The sequence below is a fragment of the Berghia stephanieae genome, chromosome 1 (genome assembly GCF_034508935.2).
Source record: "Berghia stephanieae isolate SIO BIC M18660-M18661 chromosome 1, UCSD_Bste_1.3, whole genome shotgun sequence".
In the NCBI taxonomy this organism is placed as follows: Eukaryota; Metazoa; Mollusca; class Gastropoda; order Nudibranchia; family Aeolidiidae; genus Berghia; species Berghia stephanieae.
Window position 1 is genome coordinate 9,003,516 of NC_088360.1, and position 14,530 is coordinate 9,018,045.

General features: G+C 36.4%; 1 protein-coding gene across 1 annotated transcript in view; it reads right to left on the reverse strand.

Annotated features, from left to right (window-relative positions):
- Positions 1-4,879: 4,879 nt before the first annotated feature.
- LOC144967441 (uncharacterized) overlaps positions 4,880-14,530 on the reverse strand; it is a 160,968-nt gene continuing 151,317 nt past the window's right edge. Inside the window, exon 5 of the mRNA XM_078904696.1 lies at positions 4,880-12,503. Within this exon, the coding sequence (XP_078760822.1) occupies positions 11,445-12,503 (1,059 nt within the window). The 3' untranslated portion in view covers positions 4,880-11,444. The remainder of the gene's footprint in view (positions 12,504-14,530) is intronic.

Genomic DNA, 14,530 nt, shown 5'->3' on the forward strand with positions numbered 1-14,530 from the left:
ATTAAAGTTGAATGGAAATAATGATCGACGATCGCAGAAAAGAATTTAATGTGTTTAATGATAATGTTATGGTCACCCACACACATTCGTGCGGCAGGCAGATAATGAACAAGCTAGTTTTATAAAATTGTAAACGTAAATGTTGCTGCTCGAAGCTCGAAGAAATAAATCATAATGCGAAATTGAATGTAAGCTTCAATTTAATTACAAAAACAGATCAAGTGAACGTTTCGGGTATCCCCTTTATCTACAAAACAGGATGAATGTTTTTGAAACATCCATCCTGTTTTGTTGAAAAAGGGGAAACCCGAAACGTTCATTTGATCTGTTTTTGTAATTAAATTGAAGCTTACATTCAATTTTACATTATTATTTATAAAATTGTAAACAAAAGATAAGAGACCAGGATGTCGTGTAATATTTCTTGCAAATTATTTCCAACAAATGATGTGCCTAATGCTCTCAAGAAAATAAAATAAATATAATCATATTTTAAAGAAATCCCGTCATTCATCCTCAAGGGGAAATTTGTCTTTAGGTTCTATTCGAAGAGAAGACTTGAATAACCCAGGCGTCAGCCGCAGTGCAGCGCCGCAAAGTGAACAAAGGCGAGGTGACTTGCTCAAGGCCACACAACGAGCCGGGTAGTCGAACTCGGTACCTTTAGGGTACGAAGCAAAGACCGTACCTCTGAGCCACGTTGCCCCAGGTTATAATATTTCAAGGTAAACCTGATTGAAAAATTTGAGACTATTTGAAATGGCTGCCTCTATTCTCACCCCCCCCCCCCCCCCCCCCCCCCCCGGCCGATTGGATTACCGAAAAAAACGTCGCCGGCTTTTTGCGATTTGGATTTGATTGATTTTTTTTTTAATTGTGCAACTTGTGACAAGAAACTTAACAAATTACTGCATTACAACCTTTGGATTAAACATACAACAATTGTGGACTACTTTTTATACTATTATGAAGACTAGCATCCCGGGGGTGAGAATAGTCACTTCGATTTGAAATGGTTCTGATGAGGAGGGTGATTTATACCTCATAGGATTTTAAAATATTAAGTCACTTATTGTGACCAGCCGTTTCAAAACGATTTTATTTCGAGGTTATCCTGTTGCTTAATAACACATCTTAAGCCTATTTTGAAAAACGATTTGAGACTTTTTGAGATGTATTAACCTAGGAGGGTTGGATATGTCTCATAAGGTTAAAAAAAACGTTTCAATTCCTAATTGTGACGGGATAAAATATAAACGTTGCTGCTTGAGGATTACAATGGTCAAATTGAATGGAATCTTCAACAGGGAACAAAATAATGCGATGTCAAAAACTGGTTCATATCTCAATGGAAGTGTAAAATCACTCTTCTGGAGGACTGGATACATACCTTGTCTAATACCAAGCACCTGGACAACTCACACGATAGAGTCACAATCTCCCCGGTCAGGCGGAGTTGTCGTACCAGTAGAGATGCGGGCTCGAGCCCCCCCCCCCCCCCCCCCCCCCCCCCCCCCCCACTACCGCCGCCGCGAAGTTTTTATTCTATATTGTCTTCTGGCACTTTCCTACTCACTTCATTTTTCGTTATTACATCTGTTGTTATAAATTATTGAATCAAATTTGATTTGGTTTGATTGTGATTTATTTGACACAGGCGATGCTTCACGTTAATATTAGATGATTGAATTAACGATGACAAAAGTCATCCTATCTGGATTTTGGTTTATACGCTCTTGCATCATCATTACAATACTCATCATCGTCGTCATCACCATCATCATCATCATCATCATCATTATCATCATCATCATCATCATCATCATCATCATCATCATCATCATCAACACCACGTTGTATCGACTTTATGATGAATAGCACTATAATGGAACTATTCAAGAATTAAGCACTTTTCTGCGATTGATTGAAATCTCGTATCTAAGAGTAACGCTGAACTCAGATGTTTACGCTAAAATATATTAAAACATTCAACAACACATACAATAAAATAGCTGCTTCATATTGTGCGGCTATGTGGTCTTGTGGTATGACACTCGCTTCCGGATCGGAAGTTCCTGGGTTCGAACCTCGCTCGGCACATAGTTGAGTCCTTGGAAAAGGCTCTTTGCTCACACTCTCACCGTACTCAGGTAAAAAATGACTCCGTAAAAAGTGTTGCTGTTGGCCAGGGGCCCCTTGTAAAGCGCTTTGAGCACGTTTAGTGGATTTTGCGGTATATAAAAGCTCAATTAAAAAAAAAATATGTATACATTTCAACGTACTGACAAAAGACATTCAACCAAGAGGGGTAAAAAGACCTCTTATTATAAAACCCATGATAACAGAAGCCATACTCAAGTGACATGCTGTGGGGCAGCGTGGCTCGGCGAGAGGGTTTTTGCTTCGTACCCGAAAGGTACCGAGTTCGAATACCCACTGAGCTGTGCGGCGCTAGACTGCGGCTGACTCCTAGGTTATTCCAGTCTTCCCTATGGACAAATTTCCCTTAATGAAAGAATAAAGGGAATTTATTTGTTTATTATCCACCACATTTTTCTACCGCCATTTGTAAAAAAAGTACTCATTCCATCTAGATAGCAAGTGTCCCCGATAGTCTGGTCCCACAGGAGATGGTCACTGTCATCTGGTTTGGAAGGGGGCGATCTATATCATTTTAACTTGTGCTCGACTCATCGGTCACATTGCAAATGTGCTCAAAATGAGCATAACAAGAAGTGTTCACAGTCTTCGAAATATTGAGCTTTTTAAATATAGCGCAATATCCACTAAATGTGCTCAAAGCGCTTTACAAAGGGTTCCTGGTTAACAGCAATACTTAAAATGTAGGACGGGACATGACGCCTGTTAGGCGATATTACAGAGACAACGCTGTTAACTGTCAGGTAGTCATTTTACACTGAGTACGTTGAGAGAATGTGAGTAAAGAGCCTTTTCCAAGGACTCAACTATGCGCCGAACGAGGCTCGAACCTAGGACACTCCGGTCCGAAAGCGAGCGTCATGCCATAAGACCACATAGTCGCATATTCAACATCATGATTTCACAGAGACAGAGTTTATTTAATGTTGCCGTGCTTACCAACTTCCTACAGTATTTGTGTCGAGAAAATGTTAAAACAGAATAGCCCGTTGAAGTGTTAACCTCATTGCAGAAAGGCCCAGCTTCCCACTCCTCCTCCTTCTCCTACTCCTTTTTCTCCGTATACAGTGCCCTTTAACCATAGCAAAGCAAGACCATCATGGTAAAATTTCACAGGATCAATATATTCAATAATATCGGGTAATCTACTCACTCTCACAAATTGTGGTAGAACTATTTTTGTTAGGACAGTGACCTTTTGGCCTTCTCCTCACGATTACTAATTCCTAAAGGTTCTAGAATGTGTGGAACTTCTACAATGGATATCCAAATTTGCTAATCAGAGAGCAATCAGTTGGTGTCGATCTTAGCAGATATTTTTGAGTGGCTAGAGTTTGTTATAGAATAAGATTTAAAGTTAGAAAACCACTTCTTTCCTTGTGCAGGATAAAATACAAATTCATACTTCCGTCTGCTTGACAAGAGACAGGCAAACATGTCTGTTGTGTAAACAAATTGATGCTGTAGAGTTTGCTGTGATACCAAACTACTCACTTCATCTCTTGTTATTTTCAACACAAATGCCTGCTCCACTTACTTTTCTGAATTAATATTCACCCAAGACCAGAGCTTACTCCGCGTCTCAATTGTATCTGTGTTATAGATTTGAGGGGTTTTGCCAAGATTTAGGTTATTTACCTCGATCGATATTTGAAGGACAAGTTTTCTAGCCAAATGTTTAAAATCGTGTCTTTCCAGAGTACGGCAGTTAACTGGGTAATCATACTATTACTGTAGAAAAATACCCACAATGTTGTTGTAAATGCAAAACGTACTTTGCTGACCTAAAACTTTACTTCAAAGATAAAGCAATTATAACGCCTCTGACGAAATAACACGAACTTTACAACAGTTTTCCCTGGATATTATTATATTTTAAAAAATCTTTCTCATTTTTTGTTTCTTCTTTGTCTGAATGGGACCGATCTTTATTCAGGCTTTCGTCCAATCGAGTCATCAAAATACTTACTTTGTTGCCGTCCAACGATTGGATATTTCTTAATAAATGTAAACACGTTGCTTTGTTTGTGAAAGTTGTAAACATACACATGGGTCAAGCTGAACCAATTGACAAATATGATATTATAACACCTCCTTTTTTTCTTTGTTCCTTTTAAAATACTGGTTAGATGCTACACGATTCTTACACTCTTGCTTTTTTTTTTGAATTCCGGACGGCTTCCCAATCGCTACACAAGCCTGTCAGTGCGAGTTGAGATCAAAGTTCAAATTCTAAAACGCAAGAGTGTAAGAAATCTTTTATTCTTTATCTTTTTACTCAATAGATTCTGATTTTGTTATCTCTGAAAAATGTATAGTTTCAAAGCAATTAAATGATACTTCCTCTTTGAAAAAATTCTACCTGGGGTGAAATTAATTTATAATCTGACGCCACAAACTAGATATCATTACGCGTTACTAGATAGTTATGGTGAATGATAGAATTAATAGTGACATCTGACTGATAGATGGCATGGCGCGTAAACCAATAATTCATGATGTTACATTTAATTCAATGTTAGCATTTTACATTCTTAAATTTTCTTAGATATGAGAATATGGTGTTACAATAAGAAAAAAAATCCCGAAATCGGTAACTTATTGGTCGAGATATAAGACCTCGTAGTTGGCTCTCAAAGTCAATATACGTTCCAATAACGGTCAAAAGCGTATATCAATTTTGATGAAATTACCATGATAAAACTAATAAAGAACAATGTCATGAAACACACAATTTTATTGTGAAAAGCTTAAACAAACATAAAAGACAAATTTTGAGATCACAAATGTATGAACATAATTTGAATGATGTTGTAATCGAACTGAACAGTTCATTACCCCCCCCCCCCCCATCCCCCAAAACTCACTTTAGCCTATTTTGTTATTTCAAATTTGGAATTAATTTACACCAAGATAATAAAACCTTAGGATAGTTATTCAAATATTAAACGCTTATTAATTAACATGATACCTATAGAGACAAATGTGACGGTGTAACTTTCAACATATCAAAGAGACACATTAGCGAGCTGGTACTGGTACTGTACTGTTGAGAACATGTGTATCAAACAGTGCGGTTTCACACACACTTTTCAGATATTTAACTTTCAAAACCCGCTGAGTCGCATCAAAATAGATAACAAGTTTGCACTCTTTCTAAATCTAATGAACCTTTAGAAATAACCAGGGAAAAATTGACCTTTAAATTGACCTTTCTATAAAGTGAGTTCACAAGTATGTTTTTTCTTTTACTCATCAAATAAAAAACAAGAAATAGCGATTTTCTATGAATGACAAAAAGAGGCTTAGCAAGTACTCAAAAGTCTTCTCCTTATTATTTCAGTTCAAACCTAAATAGACACTTGAGGGGTTCTAGTGAATCGATTTCTTACAACCTTCAATAAAATTGAGTCGTACTAAGTTTTGAAAAGGGGAAGGGATCTTCAATGACTTAACCAGTTAACTGTTGTACTCTGGAAAAAAACCTGTATTAAAAATTTGGCCAGAAAACGTATCCTTCAAATATCGATCGATTTCAATGAGCCTCAAATTGACAAGACTCTCAAATCTGATCGATTGATATTTGAAGGATGAGTTTTCTGGCTCAAATTTTTAAATACATGTCTTTCCAGTGTACAGCATTTAACTGGTTAATTGCTTCAATTTCCATAAGAGTAAATCAAAATTTGAGACTACGAGTAATATTGATTATCTGAAAGACACCAGATATCTGCCAAAAAGGATCTCTCATTGTTGTATCAATTAACTATTTATGGTTTCTATGAACAGTCAAACACCAAATAAGTTGCCTGTATCTATTTTAACAATAATATTTGATCAATAGTGTGATTTCAACTACATAATCCAAAATGAATAGTGCTCGTTTGTTAGATATAACTATTTTCTTTAAACATCTAATCGTTGTACAACCTATGGTTTATGCTTCTTTGTGATTTTTGTTTTGTTTCATAACGATTAGATTATTTTATTTACGGCTTACGTTAAAGAGCGATACAAATCAAAACCATAATATACATTTAGATAGTCAAATATCGTTAAAATCAAAATCGTATACTTTTATCCAAATACTCGATAAAATTCAAAATATATACTTTAAAGGTTTTTTTCTCCAGTTGATGCTTTCTCTATAAGTATGGCACACCGCCTCACCATGTATTATGACGGGTTGAACCGGATGGCAAAAAGTTAATTTCAAATTAAGGTAAAATATTAAGAAATATCGAGATGAAATTCTAGTTTTTCGCACTTCAAAAAACTCTGTTAATCTTTCTCACATAGCTTAAATCCAAGTATCATATTGCTGATTCTAAATGTGACTTAAATCGATATAATACCAAACTGAGGGGGTAGGCCACACATAAAGAATGCTAGAAATCACCACCAGATTATCGTAACTAAAAGTTCTGATTGAAAAAAAAGTGTTTTTGTATTCCGTTCTTATAAGGCTTAACAAGAGTAAAATATCTACGTGTGAAGATCAAAGTTCTATACTTGCCAGTCTGATATCTGAATGCATTTATCGGTTTGATTTGACCATAAGGTCATGACTCGACGTGTACATATATGCAGGTCTGACATCCGAACGCAATTATGAGCATAGTTTAACATTGTTTTATGGACATTATTTAGCGCCATTTTTGTTGTTGACATTTACATTACAACAACGAGCCCATAATAAATTGGGTTATCAGACCTGCAAATAAGAGTACGGTATGCCCCTTAAATCAAAAGTTAAAAGTCAATGGTCTCGCCATCTAGACATCAATCATTGAAATGTTGTCTTCATACTATGTTGTTCTTCATGTTACACAAAGTTTATGTGATATGTCATGTCAATTACTGGTCTTTAAAACGGACCTAATCTTCCATAAATGTCGTTAACAAATAGTTACATATTTTAATGTACAATTTGTCTTTGCTATAATTCGACAAATGCATTATTTATACAGAAAAAAGTCTCTCTCTCTCTCTCTCTCTCTCTCTCTCTCTCTCTCTCTCTCCCTCTCTCTCTCTCTCTCTCTCTCTCTCTCTCTCTCTCTCTCTCTCTCTCCTGGTGTTTTCTTGCTAGCATGATTTCTTAATTCTCAATTCTCTCTCCTTCATACGCACTGACAAAATCTAATTTGGGTAATGCAATCCAATTTGGATCGTAAAGAAACTAGTCTGCAGTTGGAAAACACCTTTTTTAGTGCTCATCATTAGATGTTATTTTAATAAATCTAACGCTTGGGTCATTAATACCGTAAAACACCTGTTTTACCCCATATTTTATAAATGATAATTACTATCTATTTGAGATTACAATCAACTACTTTGGACAACATTATTTACAGGTATACGCATTGGTTTAAGTATACGTAAAAGGTATAATCTTTAATGATAGAGGAAAATGTACCACAATCTACATTTGTTGCTTTATGTCATAGTCAACTTGTATTACTCGTATTATATAGTAATAATATAGATTGTAGTTATAACATGAAATAGTAATTGGAATTGTTTTAAAGGAAATGTGAAGGTTTTGTTGGTTGCCTGTAATGGCTGCGACCTAATTTTTGACTTTGATTTCTAGCTTTCTATATTCTTAAGTGGTCCGTACACGATCATTTAAATTGCGCAAGTTTGGTTGCACAATCCAATTAATTGTACAATTTCATTTGCGGTTGCCACACACGGCCAATTAAAAAGGATAATCAGGTGACTTGCGCAACGAAATATCAAACCGATTTTGACTTACTCAATACACTTGCGCAAGTCCACAATATTACTGGATAAGGCCAATAATTGACGTATCAATTGCTGATTAAGACAAATTAATTGCGCAATTTAAATAATCGTGTTGGGATCGCTTTACAATTTAATAGAGGTGTGTATTTACAATTTAGGAATAAAATATAAACATTTTGTTTCCTACAAAATCAGTTGTCATTTTTTCAGTTTATATCTAATAATACTCCAACTTTTTATCAATTGTCTTGGAGGGCACATTTAGGGATAGCCCATATAAATGAATAAAATGAATGTTTTTGAGTGAAATTTCACCGGATCACCATGCTTCACGAAATTTGATAATTTTCATCGTAGGTAGCGTCATTTACTTTCTTAAAGTACCAGTCGCCTTTTGAACATGCCTCCAACCGCAATCGTCACTGCTAACGCCCAAGTACTTAATCATATTTAAGTCAAGAAGGATAATCTGTGTAACATGCTATACCGAAAGGAAACAACTATGGAGCCAGAGTTTTGCGATTATTGTCATCCGTCATGCCACTGACCACGCTCAAAATCACGACCTTTGTTTCAAGACGAGAGATCTTACGTCCAACCACCGATGTTCAGCAACTGAATAGTTTAAATAAATCAATTTTTGGACCATAAATTCCAATCCCGTTTAGAACGTATTTTACCGGCATTAATAGATGGAGTGTATTGAAAACCGTCTTTTAAAATTGATGGATCTCCTGGGACTCGTTGGTGTTTATCAACTAATGTTTTTTCATCGTATTGTGATTTCATGATTTAATCAATGTACTTTTCCCACAACCTTTTTATTTTGTACAATGTATCGCTTCTCGCTGCTCTTGTAGAGCTATATCTGCGTACATTGTATTACTAGGATGTCGTTTACTGAAACTATTGTATTAGTCTATAAATTTAAAAGCAAGCCCATAATCCCATTCGTCTCAAAACGGAATTACCTATGTCGTAAAACCTAATCTGAGGCTTAATGTACGAATTTAATTTACAAGAACGCTTTCATTGCGGAGGGACAATTTTGTTTCTTAAAACTTAAAAATAATCTCAATTTCGCCCACCCAGTTCAATACGACATACGACTGAATTCAGGGTCACATTTTTTTCTATAGAAATATGAAGCAAACTTTTCTGGCGATATGGAAAAAAAGTATTATTGTACAAGCATCTAGTCTACCGCATAATATTACTTTTCATAAGTTCTGATAATTAACTCAGTAGTTAATACAAAGTCGATGGATATTAAGGCAAAAAAAAAAAAAAAAATAAAGAATAATGCGACTTAACGCGGGATTGAACCAGCCCCAGAGCATATTGGTGAGTGCTTTATCAATTTTTGGTCTTTGGGGAAGAGGGATGTCGCCATTCTACCAGCCAGGTTTCATCTCCAATGATTCTTCTACTGAGAAAGCTGCCATCTCTCCAAATTACCCGCAGATGTTTGGAACAGCAATTAACCCTTTCACGCTTGTAATCTAGAGTCAACTACATGGGTACTCAAAGAGCGCAGACCTTTGAGAATCCCAAGGATTTAACGAAATGTTTATGGTGTTTATGGCATATCTACAATCTGTTACCTTGTGAGTAGTCACTAACACTCCCATGACTAATTTCAAGTTCTCCTGCTATCTCATCAAGGGATATTATTCTCTGAGATCTAATCGATGCTTCTGTCTTTATTTGATTTCCTGAGTGGGCTCTGCTTGGAGTCTTAAAACGGTAATATGTCAGAGAGAATATGTTGCTTAAAACTGAATCGTATACAATTATAGTTTAAAAACGCCTTTATTGAGGGGACGATTTCGTTTTCATAAACCTCTAAAGATTTTGATTTCTCACTTCTGACAATTTTCACTTTCAACTCAGTTGTCTCCCTTTAGTTCATTCCGTCATAATACCCGATAGAATCGACGAGTCACGACTGAGCCATAGGACTATTAATTTATCATGTAATGTACACTCCTTGTTCAGTCAATGTAAGAGCTATATTTATTTTCCTGAAACTTATTCACAGATAGTCAGGAACGACCTGGTCTAAAATATCGATTGATGCAACGCGGAAAATGTGTTTTTGATTCGTCCCTGCCCTCTCCCATTTATCCCTTCCCTCTCACTCTTTACCTCATCTATCTTTCCTCTTCATCCTTCTCCTCCTCCGCATGCTCCTCCTCCTTCTCCTCCTCCTCCTCCTCCTCCTCCTCCTCATCTTCTCTCTCTCTTTATGCCTGTATCTCTATGCCTCCATCTTTTTATCTCTCTCTTCTCCCAAGATTCATCAATCTGTACTAGTCTGTCTCTCTATCATTTTACTTTTGTTATCTGTCAGCCTCCCGTCTGTCTTACCTTCCTCATTTCTCTGTCCTTCATCACTCTCCTATTTCTCTCCACTTTTCTTTTCTTCTTTTAAATTCTCTATCTACCCCTCCCCCCTTTTATTTTTACTTCACACACACACAAACACACACACACATATACACACAAGACCTCATACAAATACACACACATACGTACTCTAGCAGATTCATTCTCAAGAGACCCATAACTAAATCACAGGGACTCATGTTGCTATTGGGCATGTAGATTCAAAATATGCTAATCCAGCAAGATAGGAAAACCCTCATGTCGACCGCAGTTACCATTACTTTAGAAGCCACCATCGACATTTTCTTTCCTTTTAAAAAAATGTAGATACAATCTACGCATTGCCTTAGAGGCAACTTGTAATTGCAGGGTAAAGGCGTTGATTGACCGATACGTTTGGTACAGAAAATGTCTCCCTTTTTTAAAAGGCCATTTAACCCGGGCAAGAGAAATCTCCCTGCAATCTCACGCTCCGTGAAACGTCATTAAGATATTGTAACATGATGTTCTTGGCATTCCTGTTCTGTATAATACCAGCCATTCACCTCACAGCCATATTCTGAAAATGTTTAAAATTCTAGCCAGAAAACTCGTCCTTCATAATTCGATCGATTAAAATGAAACCTCAGTCTGAGGTTTGAGAGTTTTGACATGATAAGGGTAATGCTAATCGATCGATATTTGAAGGACAAGGTTTTGGCCAATCTTTTAAAAGCGAAATATCAGAGTGCTGCAACTTAGTCATAGTATTTGTCGGTAAAGTACACATGAAATAAACTACGAAAATACACTAATCTGCGACTTTCTTTTCAGAAAGTGAAGTAATTCATGTTGATGAAAACTTTGTTAATCATCATTGACTTTTTACATTCTCGTAATCATATTTTTGACGATCATTGCAAGACAACCATGTTTAAGTCAAACGTCGTCCCTAACTACCGAGGAGCCCAGACGGCGATTTTGAAACAGGCAATGAATTTTGAGGTGACTTTAAATGAGTTGATAAAATAACATAACGGTATAGCCATCAAGAACTGCTATGCGTTATTCAAGTTTAGATCATATCCTTTTAGAAATGATATCAAGTTGGCATTAGCCCTCTATTTGAGAGACTCATAAAGGAATAACAGAAGGTCCTCAAACAGTCATTAAACTTCCTGAGGATTGTTGAATCTCACAGATGACGCCCTTAATGGTGTCACTTCCCTAAAGGATTGAGCATGTATTCTATTTGCTTCGTTAAGAACAGTAAATCGATGTAACAACGGAGCGGACACATTATTGGATTGGGAGTCCGACCTGTGTCTCGTCAATCTACGTAACATTTCAAAACGGAATTTTTTACCCGTCAGGCAGTACAAATAGAAATTGAATGTATTATTACAATACATAGCGATATTGACAAGGGCCCATATTAATTCTAACCGTGCTTGGCCTTGTACTGTTTTGTCGTAGTACTTAGTACCCCCACCTCTTTCCCATAAATTATACACACAAACTGGTGACGTAGTCAGCAAGAATAATCCACTAAGGCTCAAGAGAATAACTGTCATAGTCGAAGCACGTTTGCGACGACGTTTAGTGCTGCCCCCTGAAGACTTGACCATAATTTCTGCTGTCTTTAATGAAACACATGTTTTCCATACAATGATGGCATTTCCAACTGTAAGGCAGATGAAAGGCAACAATGATAAAATACATAGATCGACAAGAGGCCATATATTGTGAAGGAAGTACTTATACTCCTCCGTCGTAGAATCACACCTAACCGCACTGTCCTCAATCCTTTTCAAAGACAAACCAACCAACATATGCACGTGTACTAGACCATAGAAAACAATTAGGAATACGATGAAATGAATGGCGCGCCTGGTGGTAAAGCAGGCGACCACTCTATGAGGAAGACATGTTGAAAACGTTCTTTCCAAAGTCATCACCACCAGAAGCCAAGTGGACACAGAGAGCGAAACGTAAACGAGCCAGGTATGTAATTTGCACACCACGAGATGGACAGTCCGTAGATCCGTTTCGAACGTCCACGTTACCCAGTTGCGTAGAAGACCTGTGTATAATACACACAAGTCCGTCAGAGCCAGAGCACGGAGATATATGTGCATGGATGTACGGCCAAGACGAAGATGTCTCAGTGTAAGAAGTATAGCTGTGTTCCCAAAGGTACCGAAGAGGAACAGGATGACGGGGCATACCTGAAGGGAAAGAGAGAAATCAAAAGTTAGAGTCACCGATTAAGTGTATATATATATATATATATATATATATATATATATATATATATATATATATATATATATAATATATATATATATATATATATATATATATATATATATATATATATATATATATATATATATATATATATAAAGGAGGATCATTAATAGAAGATAAGGAAGATGTAGAGAGAAGAAAAAGTTTATCGACGGCTGCATTGAATAAATTACTACATATATGGATTAGAAAATATAAAATAAAATAAAATACTAAAATCAAATTATACACAACCCTTGTAAAATCCGTGCTTATATACAACTGCGGAACATGGGCACTGACTGGAGCCGAAGAGCAAAGATTAGACAGATTTCATAGAAAACAACTGAGAAGAGTCCTGAATATACGATACCCCACAAAAATATGCAATAAAATACTGTATGAAAAATGTAATGAAAGACACTTATCCATTGGGCATATGTACTCAGAAGAGATGAAAATATACCAGCTAATAAAGCCATGAATACGTTTTTCACCCCGTCTGGACACAAGAAATATCAATGTAGACCACCCACTTCAATTTATACTGACTCAATCGAGACCTAAAACGCCTTCAAAATAACAAAGAATTAAAATCAAAGGAAGACCTTATGAACATAGCATCCACAGCAAAAGACCGTGAACTGTGGAAGGAAATGACACAGACGATTAGAGAAGCAGCCGAAACGTCCCGATCGGATGATTAGGAAGCGGAAGGCCTTAAGTCAGTAAGTCAGTAAGTCACACACACACACACACACACACACACACATACATATATAAACTGGATGTGATGTCTGACCTTGCGCTTAAAAACAGTAGTACATCGTGATAAAATTGATAAACTATGCGCTTGACCATGTTTTATTCATTTCCCCAGCAGGCATTATGAAACCATATTTCCAATTCATACAGTTCATTTCAGCTATCAGGCGTCCGTTTTGTGCATGCACTCTTACAATATCCGTCTCTCCCTATAGCCAGGTATTCATTCACACCTGTGTCTAGTGGGGTAGTGTGTGTGTGTGTGTGTGTTAAGTGAACACGAGGAGACAACATAGGGATCAAAGAGCCGAGTGACGTCAACTTCATTCGTACCCCACATGCTCCTTTTCTACCAGACACAGCAAAACTAATTAGTTATTACTGGATGGGAAGATAAATTGCGAAAAATGTCTCGTCAGCAATTCCAACTTCTTATTTTGTTTTTACAAAACTGGCCATGGTGCGCTTAAAAAATAACCGACGGCAGCTGACAGACAATGAGAGAGCTTTTACTTCTGTTTTAGTTCAATTCATCATTGAACAAATAAAAATATCACACAAAAATCCAGAAAAGCAAGTAATGATTTGTGGCTGGAATGACCATCGTAAGTGTCCCCGCCAGACAATAAATTAGTGACAACACACACACAAACGCATCTCAAGAACCGTGGGGAATTTTCAAAATGAACAATTGAACGACTTTCAAGACAAGAAGAAAACAGCTTTTTAAAGTAGACTAATGTAATGCTAAAATACAAGATAATAAACCATGTATTTACGAAGTGATTTTAAATAATGCAGAGAGATTTTTGACATTAACTCATTTTTTGGCCATTTAATTTATATTTGATCATTAAATGTTGAAAACCTTGAAAAGGTCAGTCGAAAGACTGCTGCTCATTCTGAAAAACAAAACAAACCAAAAAACAAAAACATTTTTAAAAAATTTGGCCAGAAAACTCGTCCTTCAAATATCCTTTGACAAGACGAGGGCCATTTTAATCAATCGATATTGAAATTGAAGGATGGATTTTCGTCAACATTAAAACATGTGTTTTTTTTTTCTTCAAAGTATGATAGTGGAGCACCCGCCTCACAGAGAAATAGATACGTTTTATATTCTGTTAGAGAATCAATATAGCACTGACTTCTACTGTGGTATGTAGCTGGCTCTATTTGATCTGGTGAAAGTATTTCGTGG